Source organism: Palaemon carinicauda, chromosome 2, assembly GCF_036898095.1.
Source record: "Palaemon carinicauda isolate YSFRI2023 chromosome 2, ASM3689809v2, whole genome shotgun sequence".
NCBI lineage: Eukaryota > Metazoa > Arthropoda > Malacostraca > Decapoda > Palaemonidae > Palaemon > Palaemon carinicauda.
This window is the reverse complement of record NC_090726.1, coordinates 29,482,420-29,504,919: the sequence shown is the minus strand read 5'-3', so window position 1 is coordinate 29,504,919 and position 22,500 is coordinate 29,482,420. Positions and strand designations below refer to the sequence as shown.

The following is a 22,500-nucleotide window of genomic DNA, read 5'->3' as shown; positions in this document are numbered from 1 at the left end:
TGACACTCGCTACCAGTGCATGTGTAGTGCGTATGAAAAAGATAAAACAGGTTTGTCTAATTTCTTTAGTGAAAAAAACATTTGCATCTGGCTAAAAACTGTTTGCAACTGAGGTTACCTTTAAACCCTGAAAATATTGTACAAAGGAGGCAATTTCATGCTGTACTGACCAACGTATAAGCTAATGAAAATATAGAAATAATCACCAGATGTTTACATCTTCGAACCTGTTCTGTTGAAAAAGGCAATTAAGAAAATTAATCAAAAGGAAAAAAAAAAGTGTGTTATTCTTACTCTTGGAAAATCTGTTTCACAGCCCAGTCCATAGAACTTGAAATATGTGATGGATATTGGAATTCATCATGGAACTCCAAGGTTGTAACCTCACACAAGTGCTCACTTAGTAAGCAAAGAAGATTCTCCAAGAGTGGGATATCTCCAGGTGTAGCAGTGATGTCCACTTTCAGAGAATCTGGACATTTCTTCTTGAAAAGGCTAAGATAAGAGTAGACTCTAGAGTCCTTTATGGTTATATTATCAGTGATTATGCTGGGAATTCTTTCTGCAATGACATCAGCCACGATGTCAGCACACTTGACATTAGAAATGAGATCTAGCCATTCTTCTCTCTTCTTGATTCCTGTTTTTTGAAGGATTTTCACGAGCTCTTCAATGAGCGGTCTACTGATGTTGGTCCTGCTTGTCAGGTGTAGAAGTCCAGTCAGATGGACAAAGGTATTTTTGAATTTGTAATAATCAATTTGCTCCTCATCCTCATACAAATCTTGAAGGATGTCCATGATAACTGTGGAGGATGTTGGTCCATTAAGCAAATCCATGAGTGATGAATTTAAGTTATTTCTAAGTCTCCTAATTAGTGGTGTTCTACCACTGTGAAAGACTGATTCATCGCTCCATCCTTTAAAGACCTCATTGAACGTTCTACATACTCTTTGGAATTGATTTTGAAGGATAGTGCTACAACACCTTTGACAGGGAGTTGCATTATCATTTAAAGTTGATAGAGATCCAAATTCAGACAAAATTTGGTGCAAATCTGACTTAATCAAACATTTAATATCAAGTTGAACCCCTTTTTCTTTTAACTTAAATAATATGAACAATGCACCCAAAAACTCTTGGATACCCTTATGTGGATAATTGATTTTGTATCGCAAGCCAGTTAATGTCCACATGATCTTGTGAACTAGAAATGCTCCAAGGGACTCCTCATGAAGTGCACGTACCCGATCATCGCTAATATTTGTGAGTGATGAAATTGACTCATCTGATAACATAATCTCATCATTCTTCAGTCCAACTAAGGCCTGTTTGCAGAGCTTAACTACAAACGATTCAACTTTACACTGAAGGTCATGCACACTCAAGTGTTGTGTAATTTCTTTGGATTTGAGTCTTAGCAAAAGTTTTTCTACAGTCTGCATGTGAATTTCATAATAGAGCTCCGTTGCTGTAGTGACACAATTGATCTTCTCTGGTGCGATAGACCACAAAATAGTTAGCAATACAAGATTGAGAGGCAATCGTAAGTGGTCTTGCAAATGACGTTGGGTTGTTTTTAAATAGCTGACTAGCCCTCGTGTTTCTTGTTGGCTTTGACCTATCCTTCGGAGTTCTTCGTGATACTTGGATGCAAACTCCTCCCTTCGATTTAAAGGAATGCCCGTAATCTTCAAGTAAGTGGTTTCTTCCCCGCTAGCTATCATTTTGAAACAATCCTCAATTTTCTCAGGTCTCGTGGTACAGAATAGGGAAATGTCATGATTTTTCTTTAGATCTAAAATCTCTTTAAACAATCGATGTGATGACTTATTCATTTCATCAATGCCATCAATAACGATAAGCAGCTTCAGAGCTAATATGCATTTAACCATGTCATTTTCTCTAAATCTCCTTGAAGTTTTTGGCATTAAGGATGTTAAGAGATCGTGAAAAGAATCATTAGCCATGTCTCTACATTCCATATATAATAAAAAGTCAAAGGATAAAAGGGTTTCCATAGTTCCATTACCAGACACCCAGTCTGCTATCATTTTCCTGGTTAAGGTTGATTTCCCAGAGCCTGCGGGACCTTCAATGAGCCTAATCTTATTTAATCCATTCTCTGTTTTGCAATGAAATGCTAATAATTTCTCATACTCTATGGTTTGGCATTCTGTTTCATTAGAGGGTGTCTTCATGTCATTGACAACTTCAATTTGTGTGAATACTGTCCCGACATTTAGACTAAATTCTTTACCAGTCATAAATGATACAGGATTAAAATCACAGAATTTATTGTATCCTTCAGCGATCTCTTCCTTTCCAAATCTCAGCAGAAGATTAAGTTGTTCTTGGAACAGTGGTTGATTGTCATAACTTTGAATATTAAATGCTGCTATAGGCGCATCTCGAAATCTGCTGATATCATTGTTTATTTCACAGACAATTCTTTCTATCTCTGACCTTTCGATTGAATATTTCTCACCTGCAAGTCTCAAGCATTTCTCCAGATTATCTCGTAAGCTCTCTGTTTCATGCATAAATTCACGCTGTTCTAAACTTATCTTATCATGACACAAGTTATTTCTGAATGTTTTCAAATAGCCCAGTGTCTGCTCAAGAGTGTCACCTCTTGTATACCATAAATCTGATTGTGAAGGAGCTATGCCATCGCAAGCATTTTTGATGCACAAATAAAGAAGTGTTACATCAAAAGTAGACCCTGATGGGTCTTCGGACATTTTTTCTTTCTGTTTCTTAGTGAATCTTATCTTGAAAATATTATGTGGGATCTTTTTCACTTGAAGCAAATACTCATCAAAACCCATTCCGGGATCTTTGTCTTTAGTGCCCCAGGTTAGTATTCTATGCATTACTTTGCAGTTTGTAGTGTCATTTATTTTATGAAGACGGAGTGTCCGTTGATCAACTTGATTAAACAGAGATGGGTCATCATCTTCCAAATTGTATCTTGGCTCCTCATCATTCACGTTCTCCAACTGGTTGCCTTCCTCTGGATCCAGCGACAAATCATTTTGCTCTTTAGTGGTGTGATGTGATGAGTGGGAAGGATTACTCTTTGACTCAGTCTGCATAGCAAGGGACTGTTTCTGAGAGGAGTCTCCTTGGGTTTGCTGATAACTAATTTGCGATGATAGTAACTTGTTTTCTTCTGTTGCTTGCCTTTGAACTATTGGCGACATTGTATTATTTCCTTTCATAAGATCTTGAGAATTGCCATTTTCTTCCCCTTGAATTTGTTTGTTAGCTTGACAACCAGATGTTTCTTGATGTGACACCAAAGAATTACTCTTCTGTTCGTCAATTTCGTTTATCTGCGTCGAATTCTTGTTTTCTACTTCCTCTTGGGGCTTTGTTTCTGATATCACATCTTTCAGGTCTTGACTTTCTATTTCATGTTGAGTTGGTTGTGAACAGTTTTCCAATTCGCATTTCTGTTGTGGCTCTGATGTGCAATCATCTGATAATACATTTGGTGTACAACCATATTCTTGAATGGATAACGGTGTCTCTAAACTTCCATGTTGCTGAGTGTTGTTTTGCTGACCTGATGATATTGATGGCGATTCTTTAAAGTCGTCCCAGGACTTTGACTTTATCACATCCTGCTGATTTTGGCACTCTAATTCTATCTGTTCCCCCACTGATTTACTTTTAAGCTCTTCGTCTGATAAAATGTCTTCTTTACAAACATTTCCTTGAAAGGATGACCGGGACGTTATATTTTCATGTTGCTCTGCTGTGTTGTTATGGTGATCTGTCGATGTTAAGGAGGATTCTTTTAAGTCATCCTGGGACTGTGGTTTTGACTTCTCCTCCTGAAGGCATTTGATCCCTAATTCATGTTGAGGTAATAGTGAAGGACTGTTTTCCAAGTTGCAGCGCTGGAAAACTACCTTTTTCTGCTCCAATCTACAATTTTCAACCGCTTCATCAGATAACATGTCTGACTCCAACTCTATACAACCATTTTCGTGGATGGATGACTGGGTCTCTATAGTTCCATGTTGTTGATGTGACAGCAAGGAATTACTCTTCTGTTCATCAATTTCATTTATCTGCGTCGAATTCTTGTTTTCTACTTCTTCTTGGGGCTTTGTTTCTGATATCACATCTTTCAGGTCTTGACTTTCTATTTCATGTTGAGTTGGTTGTGGACAGTTTTCCAATTCGCATTTCTGCTGTGGCTCTGATGTGCAATCATCTGATAATACATTTGGTGTACAACCATATTCTTGAATGGATAACGGTGTCTCTAAACTTCCATGTTGTTGAGTGTTGTTTTGCTGACCTGATGATATTGATGGTGATTCTTTAAAGTCGTCCCAGGACTTTGACTTTATCACATCCTGCTGATTTTGGCACTCTAATTCTATCTGTTCCCCCTCTGATTTACTTTTAAGCTCTTCGTCTGATAAAATGTCTTCTTTACAAACATTTCCTTGAAAGGATGACCGGGACGTTATATTTTCATGTTGCTCTGCTGTGTTGTTATGGTGATCTGTCGATGTTAAGGAGGATTCTTCTAAGTCATCCTGGGACTGTGGTTTTGACTTCTCCTCCTGAAGGCATTTGATCCCTAATTCATGTTGAGGTAATAGTGAAGGACTGTTTTCCAAGTTGCAGCGCTGGAAAACTACCTTTTTCTGCTCCAATCTACAATTTTCAACCGCTTCATCAGATAACATGTCTGACTCCAACTCTATACAACCATTTGCGTGGATGGATGACTGGGTCTCTATAGTTCCATGTTGTTGATGTGACACCAAAGAATTACTCTTCTGTTTATCAATTTCGTTTATCTGCGTCGAATTCTTGTTTTCTACTTCCTCTTGGGGCTTTGTTTCTGATATCACATCTTTCAGGTCTTGACTTTCTATTTCATGTTGAGTTGGTTGTGGACAATTTTCCAATTCGCATTTCTGCTGTGGCTCTGATGTGCAATCATCTGATAATACATTTGGTGTACAACCATATTCTTGAATGGATAACGGTGTCTCTAAACTTCCATGTTGCTGAGTGTTGTTTTGCTGACCTGATGATATTAATGGCGATTCTTTAAAGTCGTCCCAGGACTTTGACTTTATCACATCCTGCTGATTTTGGCACTCTAATTCTGTCTGTTCCCCCTCTGATTTACTTTTAAGCTCTTCGTCTGATAAAATGTCTTCTTTACAAACATTTCCTTGAAAGGATGACCGGGACGTTATATTTTCATGTTGCTCTGCTGTGTTGTTATGGTGATCTGTCGATGTTAAGGAGGATTCTTTTAAGTCATCCTGGGACTGTGGTTTTGACTTCTCCTCCTGAAGGCATTTGATCCCTAATTCATGTTGAGGTAATAGTGAAGGACTGTTTTCCAAGTTGCAGCGCTGGAAAACTACCTTTTTCTGCTCCAATCTACAATTTTCAACTGCTTCATCAGATAACATGTCTGACTCCAACTCTATACAACCCTTTGCGTGGATGGATGACTGGGTCTCTATAGTTCCATGTTGTTGAGTCAAATTGGTTTGGTGATCTAATGATGATGATGATGATGATGATGGTACACCATCACCCACATGCCTGTGACAATGCATAGTTTCAGATGGCTATAAATAGCCTCCTCCTCTGTTATCGGCTGGATTGATTCCTGTAGTTGCAGTGAAATCTTTGGTTCTTAGAGCCATTTCCAGTCTTGGCCCATCAGCAAAGACTCAGGGATTAGGTTTCTTTCACTTTGCCGTCCACGTTTCAGGATAGGTGTGTACTTTCTTGAGCCATACAGAAATATTTGCGATGCAATAAGACCTGTAAGGAAAAGCGACAAGCATAAGTATCCATGTAAAACACAGCAGTAAAATGAAATAATGAACAATTCACTAATGCAGTCAATAAGAAATTTATAATTATTCATTGAAAATCCATAATCAAGCTGCAAATATGATTAAACCTCTGAAATAAAGCATACTTGAAATACTTTAAAAAAAGACTGTTAATATTAGGAACTCTGACCTTTCTTATATTTTTTAAACTGCAAGGAAGAAAGATTGGACGGTAATAAGACATTATAAGGTTTATTCAAGACAAAACAATTATAATAAACAAGCATTCAATCAAAATACAGTAAGTTATGATGACTAGAACTGATGAAATGTGAAAATCATCCAAAAAAATGTTTCTTAATTGGATTTGTCTTTTTTTTTCCAATGATCTCCTTTACTGCAATGGAAAAATTACAGATTAGCTATTCAATGATAATGTCATTTGTTGAAGGATATAGACACAGTCATACTACTATAGTCGCCACAAAGATTCCGCGCGAAATAAGCCAACACCCCCCCCCCCCCGATGACGCCATAGCCAATCATGAGTGTCTCATATGTGGTGAACGCTGTTAACGCGGGAAACAACATGATTGGTTATGACGCCATTATGGGTGGGGCTTATTTTGCTCGAAATCTCTGCAACGAGTTTAATCATTTTATATAGCGAATCAACGTATATATTGAAAATGTAGAAAATATTCAATCATTTAGGTCTTAGGGAGTGTTTGGAGCTCTAGGATAATAGAAAAGAGATAAAAGAAAACAATATCAGATGAAAAATATCTTTTGAAAAACAAAAAAATAGATTATTTGATGTGCATTAGCGAGATAAAAAAAGGAGACCGAGCCAAGAGCATTCATTCAGAACAGATATCATTTGTCATCCATGCTAAGGATGATTCCAAATAGTTTATAAGCCTAGTTAAAGGCTATTAAGTAACTGCTAAGACATTGGAGAGGAGGTCCTAGAAAGACACTGAAGAAGAAATACCCTAAACCTCCAGCAAGCACTTAAGTTTCTCATAAGATATAGTAAGTGGCCCTGAGTGTATAGAGAGATTTTGTCATACTAATGACAAGCCTTTAGTTTATGAGTATAAAGAGGTTGATTCTTTGAAGTCTTACGAGAGAGAGAGAGAGAGAGAGAGAGAGAGAGAGAGAGAGAGAGAGAGAGAGAATTGTTATTTAACTCTAGGGTCTCAAAGACCATGGTATAAGTAGAACAAGATGTCTTTTTTAGAGAGAGAGAGAGAGAGAGAGAGAGAGAGAGAGAGAGAGAGAGAGAGAGAGAGAGAGAGAGAGAGAGAGAGAATATCGTTATTAAAATCTAGTCTCAAAGATCATAGTAAAAGTAGAAAAAAATGTTTTTTTCTATAGAGAGAGAGAGAGAGAGAGAGAGAGAGAGAGAGAGAGAGAGAGAGAGAGAGAGAGGTGAAAATATAGCTTTAAAGGATCAAACCTATTGTCTTTAGAATAGGCATTGGAATGAAAAACACAATGCATTTGCTCTGCAAATTCTAGAGCCACAGGACTCCTAGGACTGAGACTATAGTTTATCCCAGGATCCAGAGTTTAGCCCTGGGTAGCTTGACAGATTGCGAGAGGACCCACTGAACCAGTGCTTTCTTTTAGATCTTCCTCCCCCTCTCCATCTAACCCCACCCCCTCTGTCTCTGTATGTCTGAAGCTAAAGTTACCCTACTCAGCTCTTCTACCTTTGTCTTAATACTTTAATTGGTTTTACTTTATATTAGGGATGCAGTTTCTATGTCTATGTCCATTCAAACTTGGTGTCTTCTCGTGAATCTTAGGAATTCTAAAAGTTCCGAAAGAGACGAACATCAAAACACTTTCAACTAAATGGGCACTCAGTAGAGGGCAGACCTCTGCCGCGGCAGCTTATTTCTCGACCTTTTGCTAGACCTTGACCTTGATCTTTGACCTTAACGTGCCTTAATTGGCGTGGATTTTCGTACACTCAAATATGAACCAAGTCTCTGTAACAACGATGTCCAAACTTATGGGTGATTATGTAAATTGGACATTTTGCTTGACCTTGACATCGACCTTCCAGAATTTAATCATTTTTAGCTTTTCACATAACAGTTTTTCCCTGCAAGTTTCATTATTCTACGATGAGAATTTTAGCCAGGAAGCAAACAAACGCACACACACAAACAAACGCAAAAAAGGGCTAAAACATCAATACTTCTCCATTCATCATCTACTTCACGCTTCATAGTCCTCAGCCATGTAGGCCTGGGTCTTCCAACTCTTCCTCATGATTCTTAACTGGGGAGTTGGGGAAAGTGGGAGGAAGGACAGGAGTTACGGGGTACTAACGTAACAGGTTCTTGCGCAGCCACCCAGCCGGCCGCCACTCGGTGTGGCGACTAAGAAAGCATGATTAAGATGTAGGAATGTTATGTATTCTTCGGTACCTACTACTTCCTACCTCTAAAAGATATCAATTAAAATATTTTCTTTAGTCTCTATTTATTATTACTATTATTATTATTATTATTATTATTATTATTATTATTATTATTATTATTACAAGCTAGGCCTAACAAGGGACTCAAACGAGTTCAGCTGGTACTGTAGGGTACCACTGCCCACCCTCCCACATTATCCACCACAGATGAAGCTTCAGGAAGCCGGAGGAACGTAGAGAGTAGAGGTCCCCTTTTTTGTTTTGTTTCATTTGTTGATGTCGGCTACCCCCCAAAATTGGGGGAAGTGCCTTGGTATATGTATGTATGTACAAACTAGTTAGAAAAGCAAGATGCTTTAACCCAAGGGCTCCAACAGGGAAAAATAGCCCAGTGAGGAAAGTAAATAAGGAAATAAAGATATGAATGAATAAATAAATAAATAAATATACCCCTTTCAAGAAATCAAACATACCACGCTCTAATTGTAAAACCAGGCTAAATATCACTGCTTTTTTCCTGAATTCTAAAGTGAAAAGTTTATTATTATTATTCAAATTCAGTCTCGAAACAATTTAGTTCATCAAGAATACAATTACTAATCACAACTCCAACGATACAGTTACCCGTCGAATCTGTTTGCTGCTCTCCCAGATTACGAAGCCGGAAGCCAGCCCCCCCCCCCCCTCAAACTAAACGGGAAAGAAGAAATTCGCTGCCAGGCCGCGGTTCTTGCAAAGGGTTGCCAGATTTTCAAAATGAGAAAGGACCAACGTCTGATCAACTTTTAAAGGCCAACCTAATAGTAGAAAAAAAATCGAAAATATAGTTTTTAAGGCTAACCAATTTAAAAAAAGGCCAAATTTAGGTATCTAGCACGAAAAAGGGACAAATTTAGGAGATTTTGGGCCCGAAAAGGACAACCTGGCAACTTTGATTTACTCTTGGCGGTATGCCCAGTTTTATGTTAGCTCCAGTCAAGAAAATAAGTGTTTGTTTCTTTCAAGGTTGTCCGGTCAGTCACTGGGACCAAAGGGAACTTACCTTTAAGTGATGATAAAAGAGGTTTATTATTATTATTATTATTATTATTATTATTATTATTATTATTGTAATTCAAAAAAGACTGGTAAGAATCATAAGCTCCAGTGATTACTTAGCTCATACATCGCCACTCTTCCGGTCTCTCTCGATATTGAAGCTGGAAGACACTTATAAGCTCTCCTTAATGAATATGATGTTCCAAACACTTATTTTGAACAAATTTCCAGATTTAAGACGAAAAATAATTCAGGAACAATCAGTTCATCCATATGGAACAAGAAATTCAAACTTAACTCTTATTAATAGATGCGAGCAATCGTATCAATACCAAGGTATTAAACTTTGGAATACTCTGCCCGCTTATCTAAAGGCACTGCTTAGCGTTCGGTCTTTTAAGAAATCATATACAAATCTCCTGTTATCTGGGTATTAAGCTTTATTAATAAATATTTATACTTGCCTACCTAACCACAACGCAAGTATGTTTCATTGTTTAGAATATTTTTTATTTTGTAAAACTAATTCTTTTACTGAGATTTTTGCTTAATATCTACAATTTTTCAATGTATATACCATTAGCTTTCATATACCATCCTTCTTTATCATATAAATATGCATTTCCATTTGTTTTTAGGCTAAGAATCTCATTTATATGTATCTATTTGTATACATATGATTATGTATATTTATGCGTACATTTTGTATATCCATATCCATATTTACTTTATCTTTTATTTTTACTTAATTGATGATATTATTTTAGTTGTATTATTGCCCGAAGAGCTCTGCTCCACATGGGCTTGGACTGAGTCTTTTTTCTTTTTGTAAATCTTTGTATGTAAATATTTTTTGTCCAATAAACATTATTATTATTATTATTATTATTATTATTATTATTATTATTATTATTATTATTATTTTTCTTTTTCTTTTTCTTTTTCTTTTTCTTTTTCTTCTTCTTCTTCTTCTTATTATTATTATTATTATTATTATTACAAGCTAAGCTTTAACCCTAGTTAGAAAAGCAAGATGCCATTAACCCAAGGACTCCAAAAGAGAATAATAACCCAGTGAGGAATGGAAGCAAGGAAATAGATAAACTACAAGAGAAATGTAATGCAGAGTAATTAGAGGTATAGGAGAGGGAATCAAATAAGACAATTAATGAATCTTGATAAAAAAAATACCGAGCCGTTACAAAGACTCATTATTCCTTCTAACACACCACTACTAATACTACTTCATTTCTTGCTTCGTGTTCAATTGAAATATTTTTATTGTTTTTTCTAATGAGGGAGTTATGTTTCTTTTTTTCTTTCTTCTTTTCTGTGGAGTCGAAATGTGTTTTATTTAAATTTCAAATGAGAAAACTCAATTTTTTTTTTTTTTTTTTACTAGATAGTATGACTATGGTGCTTGTCTCTCGTCCCCTCTCAAATCCAATATTCGTTTCTTCTTTTCTATGGAGTCGAAATGTGTTTTATTTAAATTTCAAATGAGGAAACTCACTTTTTTTTTCTACTAAATAGTATGACCATGAATCTTGTCTCTCATTCCCTCTCAAATCCAATATTCGTTTACTTCTTCATATTAGAAAAAAAAACAGTACATAATCATTCTACTACTTACCACAGGAACCTGTCAAAAAAACCTTAATTTTTAACTGGGATTATCATTATTATTATTACCTGCTAAGCTACAACCCCAGTTGGAAAAGCTATATGATACAAGCCACTGAACAATTACAATTAACCTCTTGAGGTAAGAAGAATTGTTTAGTAATCTCAATGTTGTCAGGTGTATATGGACAGAGGAGATTCTGTAAAGAATAGGCCAGACTATTCGGTGTATGTGTGGGCAAAAGGAAAATGTACCGTAACCAGAAAGAAGGATCCAATGTAGTACTGTCTAGCGCCTAGCCAGTCAAAGGACCCCATAACTCTCTAGCGATATATAATCGTTGTTTTTCTAAAGGCACTTACTTACTTTACTTTGATGGCTACTTTTCCGGTCCCATACAGGAGGGGAACCCCACTCTCTACAGGACCTCCACTGTCGTTTTACCTTGTTCGTTCAGAGTATTTAACGTTTCATATCGCGTATTGTTCATTTACTGTTAAATCGTCACTGTTGTATGACTGTTGAAATAAGAAAGTCTTCAGTTTCCTCTTGAAAGCCTTAATGTCTCCAATCATTCGAATGTTTCGTGGGAGCTTATTATATAGTCTCGGGGCCGCATATTTAAAGGCTCTGGAGCCGGTTCCAACAGTTTGAAGCCATCTGTAACTATTCTCGTGTCGACACGATTTGTTGGCTGCGCAATATGTAGCAATTCTCTTAAGTATTTTGGACGCCCGGTTCTGATAACTTGGTGGGTTACTGTACATATTTTAAATTCAATTCTCGCTTTAATCGGCAGCCAGTGTAAATCGATTAGTATAGGGGTGATCCTTTCACTAGGTGGGACACCTTTTATCAGTCTTGCTCCTCTGTTTATTATGTTTTGTAATTTCATAAAATTCAAAGTTTTCAACTAAATCTCATGATTCTTTTAGATACCTAATTATTCATGTATCAAATTATTTCATAAATTAGTATAACAATCATACGAATAGCAACCGTTTCTTAATAATATAGACACTGCGCTTTGTTCTTAGGCTACGAAGAAGTGTGCACTTTTCCTTCCTATATTGCCTGTCAGTTGGTAACCTGTTCACTAAGCCCTCAAATGTGATTTAGCCACCAGTCTTTACCATTATTATTATTATTATTATTATTATTATCATTATTATTATTATTATTATTATTATTATTATTATTATTATTATTATTATTATTATTATTATTATTACTACATTCTTGAGGATACACTCGGGCACGCTATTCTATCTAATTTCTCTTCCTCTTGTATTGTTAAAGTTTTTATAGTTTATAGAGTAAATATCTATTTTAATGTTACTGTTCTTAAAATATTCTATTTTTCATTGTTTCCTTTCCTCACCGGGCTATTTTCCCTGTTGGAGCCCCTGGGCTTATAGCATCCTGCTTTTCCAACTAGGGTTGTAGCTTACCAAGTAATAATAATAATAATAATAATAATAATAATAATAATAATAATAATAATGATAAAAGTAATGATACTAGCTAAGCTACAACCCTAGTAGGAAAAGAAAAGTGCTTTAAGCCTAAGTGCTCCAACAGGGAAAAATAGCCGAGTGAGGAAAGGAAATAATGAAATAAATAAGCTATATGAGAAGTAATGAGGAAATTTGAAGAACAGTAACAACATTAGAACAGATCTTTCATATATAAACTTTAAAAAGAGACTTATGTCATCTTTTCGATTTTCCATTCATTTTAGTTCCGTTTCCCCCTGAATCTTGAAAATACGTATAGGATATGATGTTTTTTTCTTTCTCTTTTTTTTAACTCTTGTCGGCCTTTATTTAATTTTCTACTTAAACTTCTTGTTACTTAAAAAGAGACTTATGTCATCTTTTCGATTTTCCATTCATTTTAGTTCCGTTTCCCCCTGATATCTTGAAAATACGTATAGGATATGATGTTTTTTTTCTTTCTCTTTTTTTTTTACTCTTGTCGGCCTTTATTTAATTTTCTACTTAAACTTCTTGTTACTTACACCTGAAACGGGAAATTAAGCGAAAATTAATGGGGAAACATAGTTATGTACACGGGATTGTTTGTTGTTGGAAAACTGAAATTTTGAGGAATTTACACGATAGAGGATCCATTTGTAATGAGGTACTTCGTTTCAATTCTAGCTTCCAATAGCATATAATCAAACATTTAAGCTTACAATTGTGATTATCATTACACAAATTGCAGATTGTTTCCCCCATTTTTGGTATCTTAATTAAATAGAATAGCTTTGCTTTTTCATAAGGGTTTTATCCACTTTCCAAGCAGGTCTTACCTCCTAGGAGTTGTAGTCTAAGGTGTTTTTTTTTTTTCTGTGTGTCTTTATGTCTTCAAGTGTGTATATCTGAGGCAGCATCGGGTTATCACCCTTCTGGTTTTCTTTGAGTTATGAGCACCTTTTCGTCTGTTGAGGCTCAGGCTGGCAAGTTTAATCTTTTTATCTAATTTCAGTAAGTATAGTCTTGAGGGATTTTCATCCTTTGTGGATTGGTCTTTATAGGTCTCTACCTTAAAAGGTGTACCAACCGTGTGTCACACGATCGTACATGAATTATTTTGTATATATTATGCTTGTATCTGCGCTCTTCCCACGCACTAAAAAGAACCAGAATAAACAGTCTGCGTTTTTCCTCTCTAACATTGTCTGTATACAAAGGAGAGTGTTCTTTAATAAAGTTACTCAGTTGATTGCATCTCGCCTTAGAGTCATAAACTTCTCTCGGCCGACACATTTATGAGGCGGACGTTGCAGTTCCCATGGGAATGGCTTCAGGCCAACGGGTGGAGCGGTCGATGACGGTAAACAGGTAACGATGTCCTTGTGATGTTGGTAGGGGGCCTACAACGTCGACGTGAATGTGTGCGAAACGACGCTGAGGTTGAGGAAAGGTGCCCACTCCTGAATCCGTGTGTCGATGTACTTTGGAAGTTTGGCAAGAAGTACAGGCGCGGACCCAATCCTTAGCATCCTTAGAAATGCCGTGCCAAATGAACTTTGCCTTCAGCAGCTGTGCAGTAGAACGGCACGAGGGATGTGAAAGGCCGTGAATGAAATCAAACACCTGTCGGCGCATGGGAGCAGGAATCCTTACACGGGCCCTTTCCTTGTGATTCGACGCAGTCCGAAAGCATTCTTACTAAACATTCGTGGCAAAGAAGACTGGGTCTCCATTGATCGTCTAAAACCTGCTTATCTTCTGCCAGATGACCCGCCTACAGTTCGCCTCTCCAGATCAGGGCGCCCTATTTAACATGTACAGTATGTCATTTTTAGGGGGGGAGCCATGTACCAACCGTGTGTCACACGATCGTACATAAATTATTTTGTACATATAATGCTTGTATCTGCGCTCTTCCCTCGCACTAAAAAGAACCAGAATAAACATGTCTGCGTTTTTCCTCTCTAACATTGTCTGTTTCTCGAACATGAAAATTCCTGTTGCCTTGAGGTTTTGTATATAAAGGGGAGTGATCTTTAATAAAGTTACTCAGTTGATTGCATCCCGCCTTTGATTCATCACCTTCTCTCGGCCGTCACAAAGGCTTTCTCCTGAAGAATTTTTGTCATACGATCAGGGTTTAAACTTGAGCATGTGGCTATTACCTTGAATGCTGCTTTTAACCTTAGATTACCTTAAAACTTTTCCAATTTTCTTAAATGTGAAGCTAGTAAAACCAATATTACCTTAAAATTACCTTGAAATCATGAAAATTACCGCAAACATAGGTAATTACCTTCAAAGTTTAAACCCTGCATACGGTATTGTTATCTTTGTCATTGCCTCTATTGTTATCATTACGATTAATGATACAGCACTACAGTAGCAGGAATGTCTGACTGCTTCAAGGTCAAGGGCACCAAATTCTTCTTCACCAAAAGGGTTACTGCACTGAAATTGTTCAGTGGCCACACTTGGTTAGGGTAGAAGAGACTCTTTAGCTATGGTAAGTAGCTCTTCTAGGAGGGCACACCAAAATCATACCATTGTTCTCTAGTCTTGGGTAGTGCCATAGCCTCTGTACCATGGCCTTCCACTGTCTGGGAGTAGAGTTATCTTGCTTGAGGGTACACTTGGATACGCTATGCTATCATTTTTCTCTTCCTCTTGTTTTTTTAAAGTTTTTATAGGTTATACAGGAGATATTTATTTTAATGTTGTTACTGTTCTTAAGATATTTCATATTTCCTTGTTTCTTTTCTTCACTGGGCTATTTTCCCTGTTGGAGCCCCTGGGCTTATAGCATACTGCTTTTCCAACTAGGGTTGTAGCTTAGCAAGTAATAATAATAATAATAATAATAATAATAATAATATATAATAATAATAATAATGATAATAATAATAATAATGATATTAATAATAATCAAAATATTAATATTAATAATAATAATAATAATAATAATAATGATAATAATAATAATAAAAAAATAATAATAATAATAAAAATATTAATAGGGAAGAAAATTATTATTATCAAAAGGAAATTAACCTGCCCAATGAGTCACACTCTACTCTTACAGAGCTGGCACATTCAAGAAAAGAAATGGAGTTAAGCCATATAACAGCAAAGGAATAACTAAACACAGAAAAAAGAAAGATAAATAACGATGAAAAATTAACAGATTTACGTAAAAAAAAAATAAAAAAGGTTTTGGATTAGGTTTAATGTGGATGAGATCCTGGTGAGGGGTAAATGGAGATGGTTTGGACATGCTCTTCGCACTCCCCAAGAGAGATTCGATCGCCAAACTTTCAACTGGGCTCCACAAGGCACTAGAAGAGTTGGAGGACCCAGGCCTACATGGCTGAGGACTATGAAGCGTGAAGTAGATGATGGATGGAAAAGTGTTGAATTAAAAGCCTTGGCGTCAATAAGCGTAGGAGATGATTATGATGATGATGATGATGATGAGTTGGAGGACCCAGGCCTACATGGCTGAGGACTATGAAGCATGAAGTAGATGATGGATGGAGAAGCGTTGAATTAAAAGCCTTGGTGTCAATAAGCGTAGGAGGAGATGATGATGATTAAACTTTAAATGCTCACTCATTCAACCATTTGAATGGGGAGATCATGACACAAATTGATCACAAAATAAAACATCTATTATTCTATGCGTTCTCGAGTCCACAAGAATAAACTACAAGAATTTTGGAATTAATTCTACACCTGGAACTACAGTCTGGAGACAGTCCATCGCGGGTGACTTAAATCTCCGGGTCTTTTAGTTACACCAAAACAATCGTAAAAGTTCTCATCTTTCCTAAATAGAAAAAGCAGGTATCTGGATATATATATATATATATATATATATATATATATATATATATATATATATATATATATATATATATATATATATATATATATATATATGTCTGTGTGTGTGTGTGCGTAACTACCCAATGTCTCCCCGTCCCTCGGTTTGGGGGTAGAGGGAGCGGGGAACCTCTCAGAAATCTGTGTGTGTGTATGTTTGTGAACGCATGTGTGCTTGTGTGAACATAACTATCTAAACATTTCGCCGACATTTTTGACGGGTCGCCTACGCTAGTAGATTATAAACAGCTATCTCATCATCAACTTCCTCTGTATGTATAATTATATAATGGATATATACATTCAGTGATGCTTCCGTTTAATCTCATTATTGTTGTTGTTGTTGTTGAACACTCACCTTAATCAAATGCGTCCAATAGTGTTGTATATGTTATTATTTCGGTTTCCAACGTTCTCAAGCAACAGCTGGAATATTTGTTATATTTTTCTGATGTTTTACGTTTTGTTTTCTACACTTTTGATAAACTGTCATGCACTTTACTGCTTCGATTTATGACCTTCACGACATGAACACGGAGGTCGAAATACATAATCACTGATAAGAGGATCTTCGAAATGATTCAACTTGTCATGAACTCACATTTGAAGGGAGCCTTCAAGGTTTGGCACTAACCCCGGAGTTTTACACACTCGTAAGCGTACACTTCCTACGATGTCGAAATATCGTATGTACAGATTGTCAAGGCATATGTTCTGCTCCAGGATCAAGCTCGTTAGAAAGACGTCACAGTGTAGACATTGACGCATTTATGGGGGAATTCCGTTTCATAACCAACCTATCAGAGGTAATTTCACCGTGGAGAAAGATGAAACAGTCGATTCACTACTGAAAGAAGGTATTTTCTGACAGATAAAACTTTATATCACTACTGTTTCCACGCCCACCTTAAAGTTCTTACTTGGTATACGTATTCGGCTACCCAGCCTAGATTACATGCAGCATACTATCCACTTTCCAATTCCAGAGAATAATAACTCCGACGTTACTTTCTTTTATCATCACTAATCGACGAAATCCTTATACGTAAACCTATATGACTTCTTCGTTGTCGTTTTATCCTTTTCAGGACATCAGAGGGAATGTCTGTCATTGATTGCTTTAAGTTAAAGCGGTTCTGAAGGTGACGGCAACACTCCACGTCACTGGATCCACTAATGGCTGGCTTCACCTGACACGGCTGGCAGACCTTTAACTTGTTTGAGCTACCGAGGTTGCCAGGTATTTCTAAACGAGAAAAGGCCAACCAATAATTAGAAAAAAGGCCCACTGTTTCATGATATTACTTAAGACCAACCAATTTAAAAAAGGCCAAATTTGAGTTTTTTTTGGTCTGAAAAAAGGCCAACCTGGCAACCCTTTTTGAGCTAGCAGATGAGGAGATCAGCACGGCATCGCTTCTGGGAAAATGTAGAGTTACCAGGTAAAGAAAACAGCATCCAGTGCCCTGCATTTTTCTTAAACTTTTTTTGCCTCTGAGAGAAAAGGATAATATGTCTTACTGACATTGTAAGAGAGAATGCTAGAGAGTGTAAGGCCTATGTGGTAATATTTAACGATTATGAATTATGAGTAAGGTTTCGTCTTTGACTAGCGATGCTAAGCAACCTTTTACGATAGGTATATAACCGGAATGAAATGGACAAAGAAAAAGTCGTTGCCAATATCAGTAATTTAATAGGAAAGAATATTTTATGCTATTGTAGTCATCATTCATATAAAACCCTAAACATTTTACGTAAATAGAATAGCAAATTGGTCTGCCCCAATAGTTTTAACTTCTTTATTTCCTATTTTCCCCCATCCCCTACTGACTCTATCTCAACTTACAAAACAGAATGAAATTCAACTGAATCCATCAATATATTATATCTATTTTCAGCTACATTTTCTAAACATAAATCAATTCAATTAAAACCATAAAAGCAAAGATGTCATTTTAAAGGTTAAATATCCTTCCGAAAACCCGCTTCTGAAGTAAAGCTATAAATACCACTAGCATGGTAGGACACGTCATGTCCAAGAATCTTGGCAAGGATGAACCTGCCATCCTCACCTCGAGCCTCAAACAGATATCTATTTCTCTCGCTACTATGAGTGGGGCATTCGGTCAACAAATGCCTCACTGTCAAAGGTGCCAAACAGTCAATATATATATATATATATATATATATATATATATATATATATATATGTATACATACAAATATATATATATATATATATATATATATATATATATATATATATATATATATATGGTATTAGTATATATATATGTATATATATATATATATATATATATATATATGTATATATACACACACACATATATATATATATATATATATATATATATATATATATATATATATATATATATATATATATATATATATATCTGGAACCTGAAAAGGAAAATCCCCGGTGCCTCTCTTTCCCAAGGTAGAAATGCCATCGAGGGCTAAAAGTAATAATGATAAGTGAAGTTTAAAAACTTAATCTTCGTTATCTCCGCGAAAGAAACTCTAAAGACGGGTTTCAAAGTGATGTTTAAACGTGTAAACGGGGTATTTGGTTGTCGAACAAGTTCGACGAACGGGTTCGAAGAAAGTCTGTTCTCGTCTGACTTTTGTGGGCGGGGCTTCGTTGTCCACAAACCTTATGCATTTGTGGGTGACTGCACCTCTTCGAAGCGTTTGACAAGCTGGTTCGACAACCGGGTTCGACGAATAGTTCGACCGTGTGAACCCCACTTAAGGTATTTCTGTTCGAGTCTATAGAGCAAAAAATCTAAAAATTATAATGACAGATACCCATAAGTGAATTTCCTTCAGGATAAAGAACACATTTTGAACTAGAGGGGAACTCAGTGGAGCACAGACCTCCGCCACAGCAGCTTATTTTTCGATCTTTTGCTCGACCCTGACCTTGACCTTTGACCTCAACAAGTATTAATTGGCGTGGATTTTCATACACTCAAATATGAACCAAGTTTGAAGTCTCTATGACAACGATGTCCAAACTTATGGCTGATTACGTGACTTGGCCCTTTTCCTTAATCGTGACCTTTACCTTTGACCTTGCCCTTCCAAAATTTAATCATTTATAACTTTTTCCATAACAGTTAATTCTTCCAGGTTTCATTATTCTACGATTAAAACTGTGGCCAGGAAGCTGTTCACAAACAAACACAAAAACACAATCAAACATTAACAGGGGCGAAAAATATAACATACTTCCAACTTCGTTGGCTGATTAATTACAACGACATTTATGATATTACTAATAAATCGATCAATGGAAATAAAAAAAAAAGTGGAAGAATAAAACTGGAATTTTTTTTTTGCCTCGGTTAATCCCATCACAAATGGAGTGGCGGTGTGTGGCGTAGTTCCTCAAGGTCATAGAATCTGTAGAAGGTAAACAATTGAACGAACATAATGGAGTATTTGAATGTGAAGTTTTTTTCTTAATGCTGCTATAGTGTTGCATGATAGGTAGTTTGTTCTGGAATGCTATCTAATGTTTATATTTACGATTTGATACATAAAATATATTACGCACACAAACATACACACACACACACACACACACATATATATATATATGTGTGTGTATATATATATATATATATATATATATATATATATATGTGTGTGTGTGTGTACGTGCGTTTGTGTGCATATTTATAGGTATATAAATACACACATATTATATATACAATATATATACAGTATATATATATATATACATATATATATATATATATATATATATATACAGTATATATATATATTTATACACACACATACACACACACACACACACATATATATATATATATATATATATATATATATATATATATATATATCTTCTTTTATATCTTTCTACTATAAAAATTACACATAGCACTTCAATACGTGTTTATGTGCCCTTATATATACTGTACATTCATACAAGAATATGCGTAAGGTAAGTAATGCATATCCACAATTCCTTACGTAAACGACTGCTTACGTAATCAAGCAATTCCTACACAGATCTGATGAAAATATTCCATTTGTTAACACAAGAGAAGGTAAGAGTGATTTGGGGAAGTCCGATTACACAAGCTTAGTTCATGAGGTCCCAGTTGGTATTCTTCGCTCAAGACGAGACCGGATTTTCCTGTTACCTAATCGTCCGCTTGAAATCGTTAGTTTATCTTAGGGTTGTGGTGGCCGATGCGGTAGCGTCCCCGACTGGTGAACGCCGGATAGGGGTTCGAGTCCCGCTCAAACTCGTTAGTTCCTTTGGTCGCTGCAACCTCACCAGCCTTGTGAGCTAAGGGTGGGTTGTGGTGGCCGATGCGGTAACGTCCCTGACGGGTGAACGCCAGATATGGGTTCGAGTCCCGCTCGAACTCGTTAGTTCCTTTGGTCGCTGCAACCTCACCAGCCTTGTGAGCTAAGGGTGGGTTGTGGTGGCCGATGCGGTAGCGTCCCTGACTGGTGAACGCCGGATAGGGGTTCGAGTCCCGCTCAAACTCGCTAGTTCCTTTGGTCGCTGCAACCTCACCAGCCTTGTGAGCTAAGGGTAGGTTGTGGTTGCCGATGCGGTAACGTCCCTGACTGGTGAACGCCGGACAGGGGTTCGAGTCCCGCTCAAACTCGTTAGTTCCTTTGGTCGCTGCAACCTCAGCAGCCATGTGAGCTAAGGGTGGGTTGTGGTTGCCGATGCAGTAACCTCCCTGACTGGTGAACGCCGGACAGGGGTTCGAGTCCCGCTCAAACTCGTTAGTTCCTTTGGTCGCTGCAACCTCATCAGCCTTGTGAGCTAATGGTGGGTTGTGGTGGCCGATGCAGTAACGTCCCTGACTGGTGAACGCCAGATAGGGGTTCGAGTCCCGCTCAAACTCGTTAGTTCCTTTAGTCGCTGCAACCTCAGCAGCCTTGTGAGCTAAGGGTTGGGTGGGGGGGGGGGGTTAGGTTAGCCTATGGGTCTATCTTCCGAGTCAACAGCAACCATTGCCTGACCCTCCCTGGTTCTAGCATGGGTGGGGAGGGGACTATGGTGCTGGTCATATAATATATGGTCGGTCTCTTGGACATAGTCCGGTGTAATTTAATGTTGTTAGTATTCTTGAAATATCTTATGTATATTTGATCAGTCTCTAGGACATTGTCCTCCTCGATAAGGCAGTGTCACTGTCCCTTGCCTCTGCCATTTATGAGTCACCTTTAAATTTTAAACTTTTCAAGAATCAATCTATTCTAAAATCATTCATTACTCATCTTTATTTCTTTTTCCATACGATTATCAAAATAGGAAAGAATTGATATTCTGCATTTACTATTTTCAGTTTGTCGTTCAACTCACATTTTATTATTATTATTATTATTATTACAATCTAGGCTATAACCCTAGTTGGGAAAGCAAAATGTTATAAGCCCAAGGGCTCCAACAGGGAAAAATAGCTCAGTGAGGAAAGGAAACAAGGAAATAAACAAACAAGAGATGTAATAAACAATCAAAATAAAACATGTTTAAGGTAGTAGGTTGGCCTGGGCACCAGCCACCCGTTGAGATACTACCTCTAGAGAGTTATGAGGCCTTTTGACTGGCCAGGCAGTACTACATTGGATCATTCTCTCTGGTTACGGTTCATTTTCCCTTTGATTACACACACACACACACTGAATAGTCTGGCCTATTTATTACATATTCTCCACTGTCCTCATACACCTGACAACACTGAGATTACCAAACAATTCTTCTAAAATCGAGGGGTTAACTACTACACTGTAATTGTTCAGTGGCTACTTTCCTCTCAGTAAGGGTAGAGGAGACTCTTTAGCTATGGTAAGCAGCTCTTCTAGGAGAAGGACACTCCAAAATCAAACCATTGTTCTCTAGTCTTAGGTAGTGCCATAGCCTCTGTACCATGGTCTACCACTGTCTTGGGTTAGAGTTCTCTTGCTTGAGGGTACACTCGGGCACACTATTCTATCTTATTTCTCTTCCTCTTGTTTTGTTAAAGTTTTTATAGTTTATATAGGAGATATTTAATGTAATGTTACTCCTCTTGTAATATTTTATTTTTCCTTAAGCTTCCTTTCCTCACTGGGCTATTTTCCCTGTTGGGGCTCCTGGGCTTATAGCATCCTGCTTTTCCAAATAGGGTTGTAGCTTAGCAAGTAATAATA

The 22,500-nt window shown here is 36.9% G+C and overlaps 1 protein-coding gene across 1 annotated transcript in view; it reads right to left on the bottom strand.

The window, feature by feature from the left end:
- Positions 1-17,452, bottom strand: part of LOC137623361 (uncharacterized) — a 33,532-nt gene extending 16,080 nt beyond the window's left edge. The window contains exons 1-2 of the mRNA XM_068354196.1: positions 16,649-17,452; positions 295-5,817 (exon numbers count right to left, since the gene is read on the bottom strand). Of these exons, the coding sequence (XP_068210297.1) occupies positions 295-5,606 (5,312 nt within the window). The 5' untranslated portion in view covers positions 5,607-5,817; positions 16,649-17,452. The remainder of the gene's footprint in view (positions 1-294; positions 5,818-16,648) is intronic.
- Between the last annotated feature and the right edge of the window lie 5,048 nt (positions 17,453-22,500).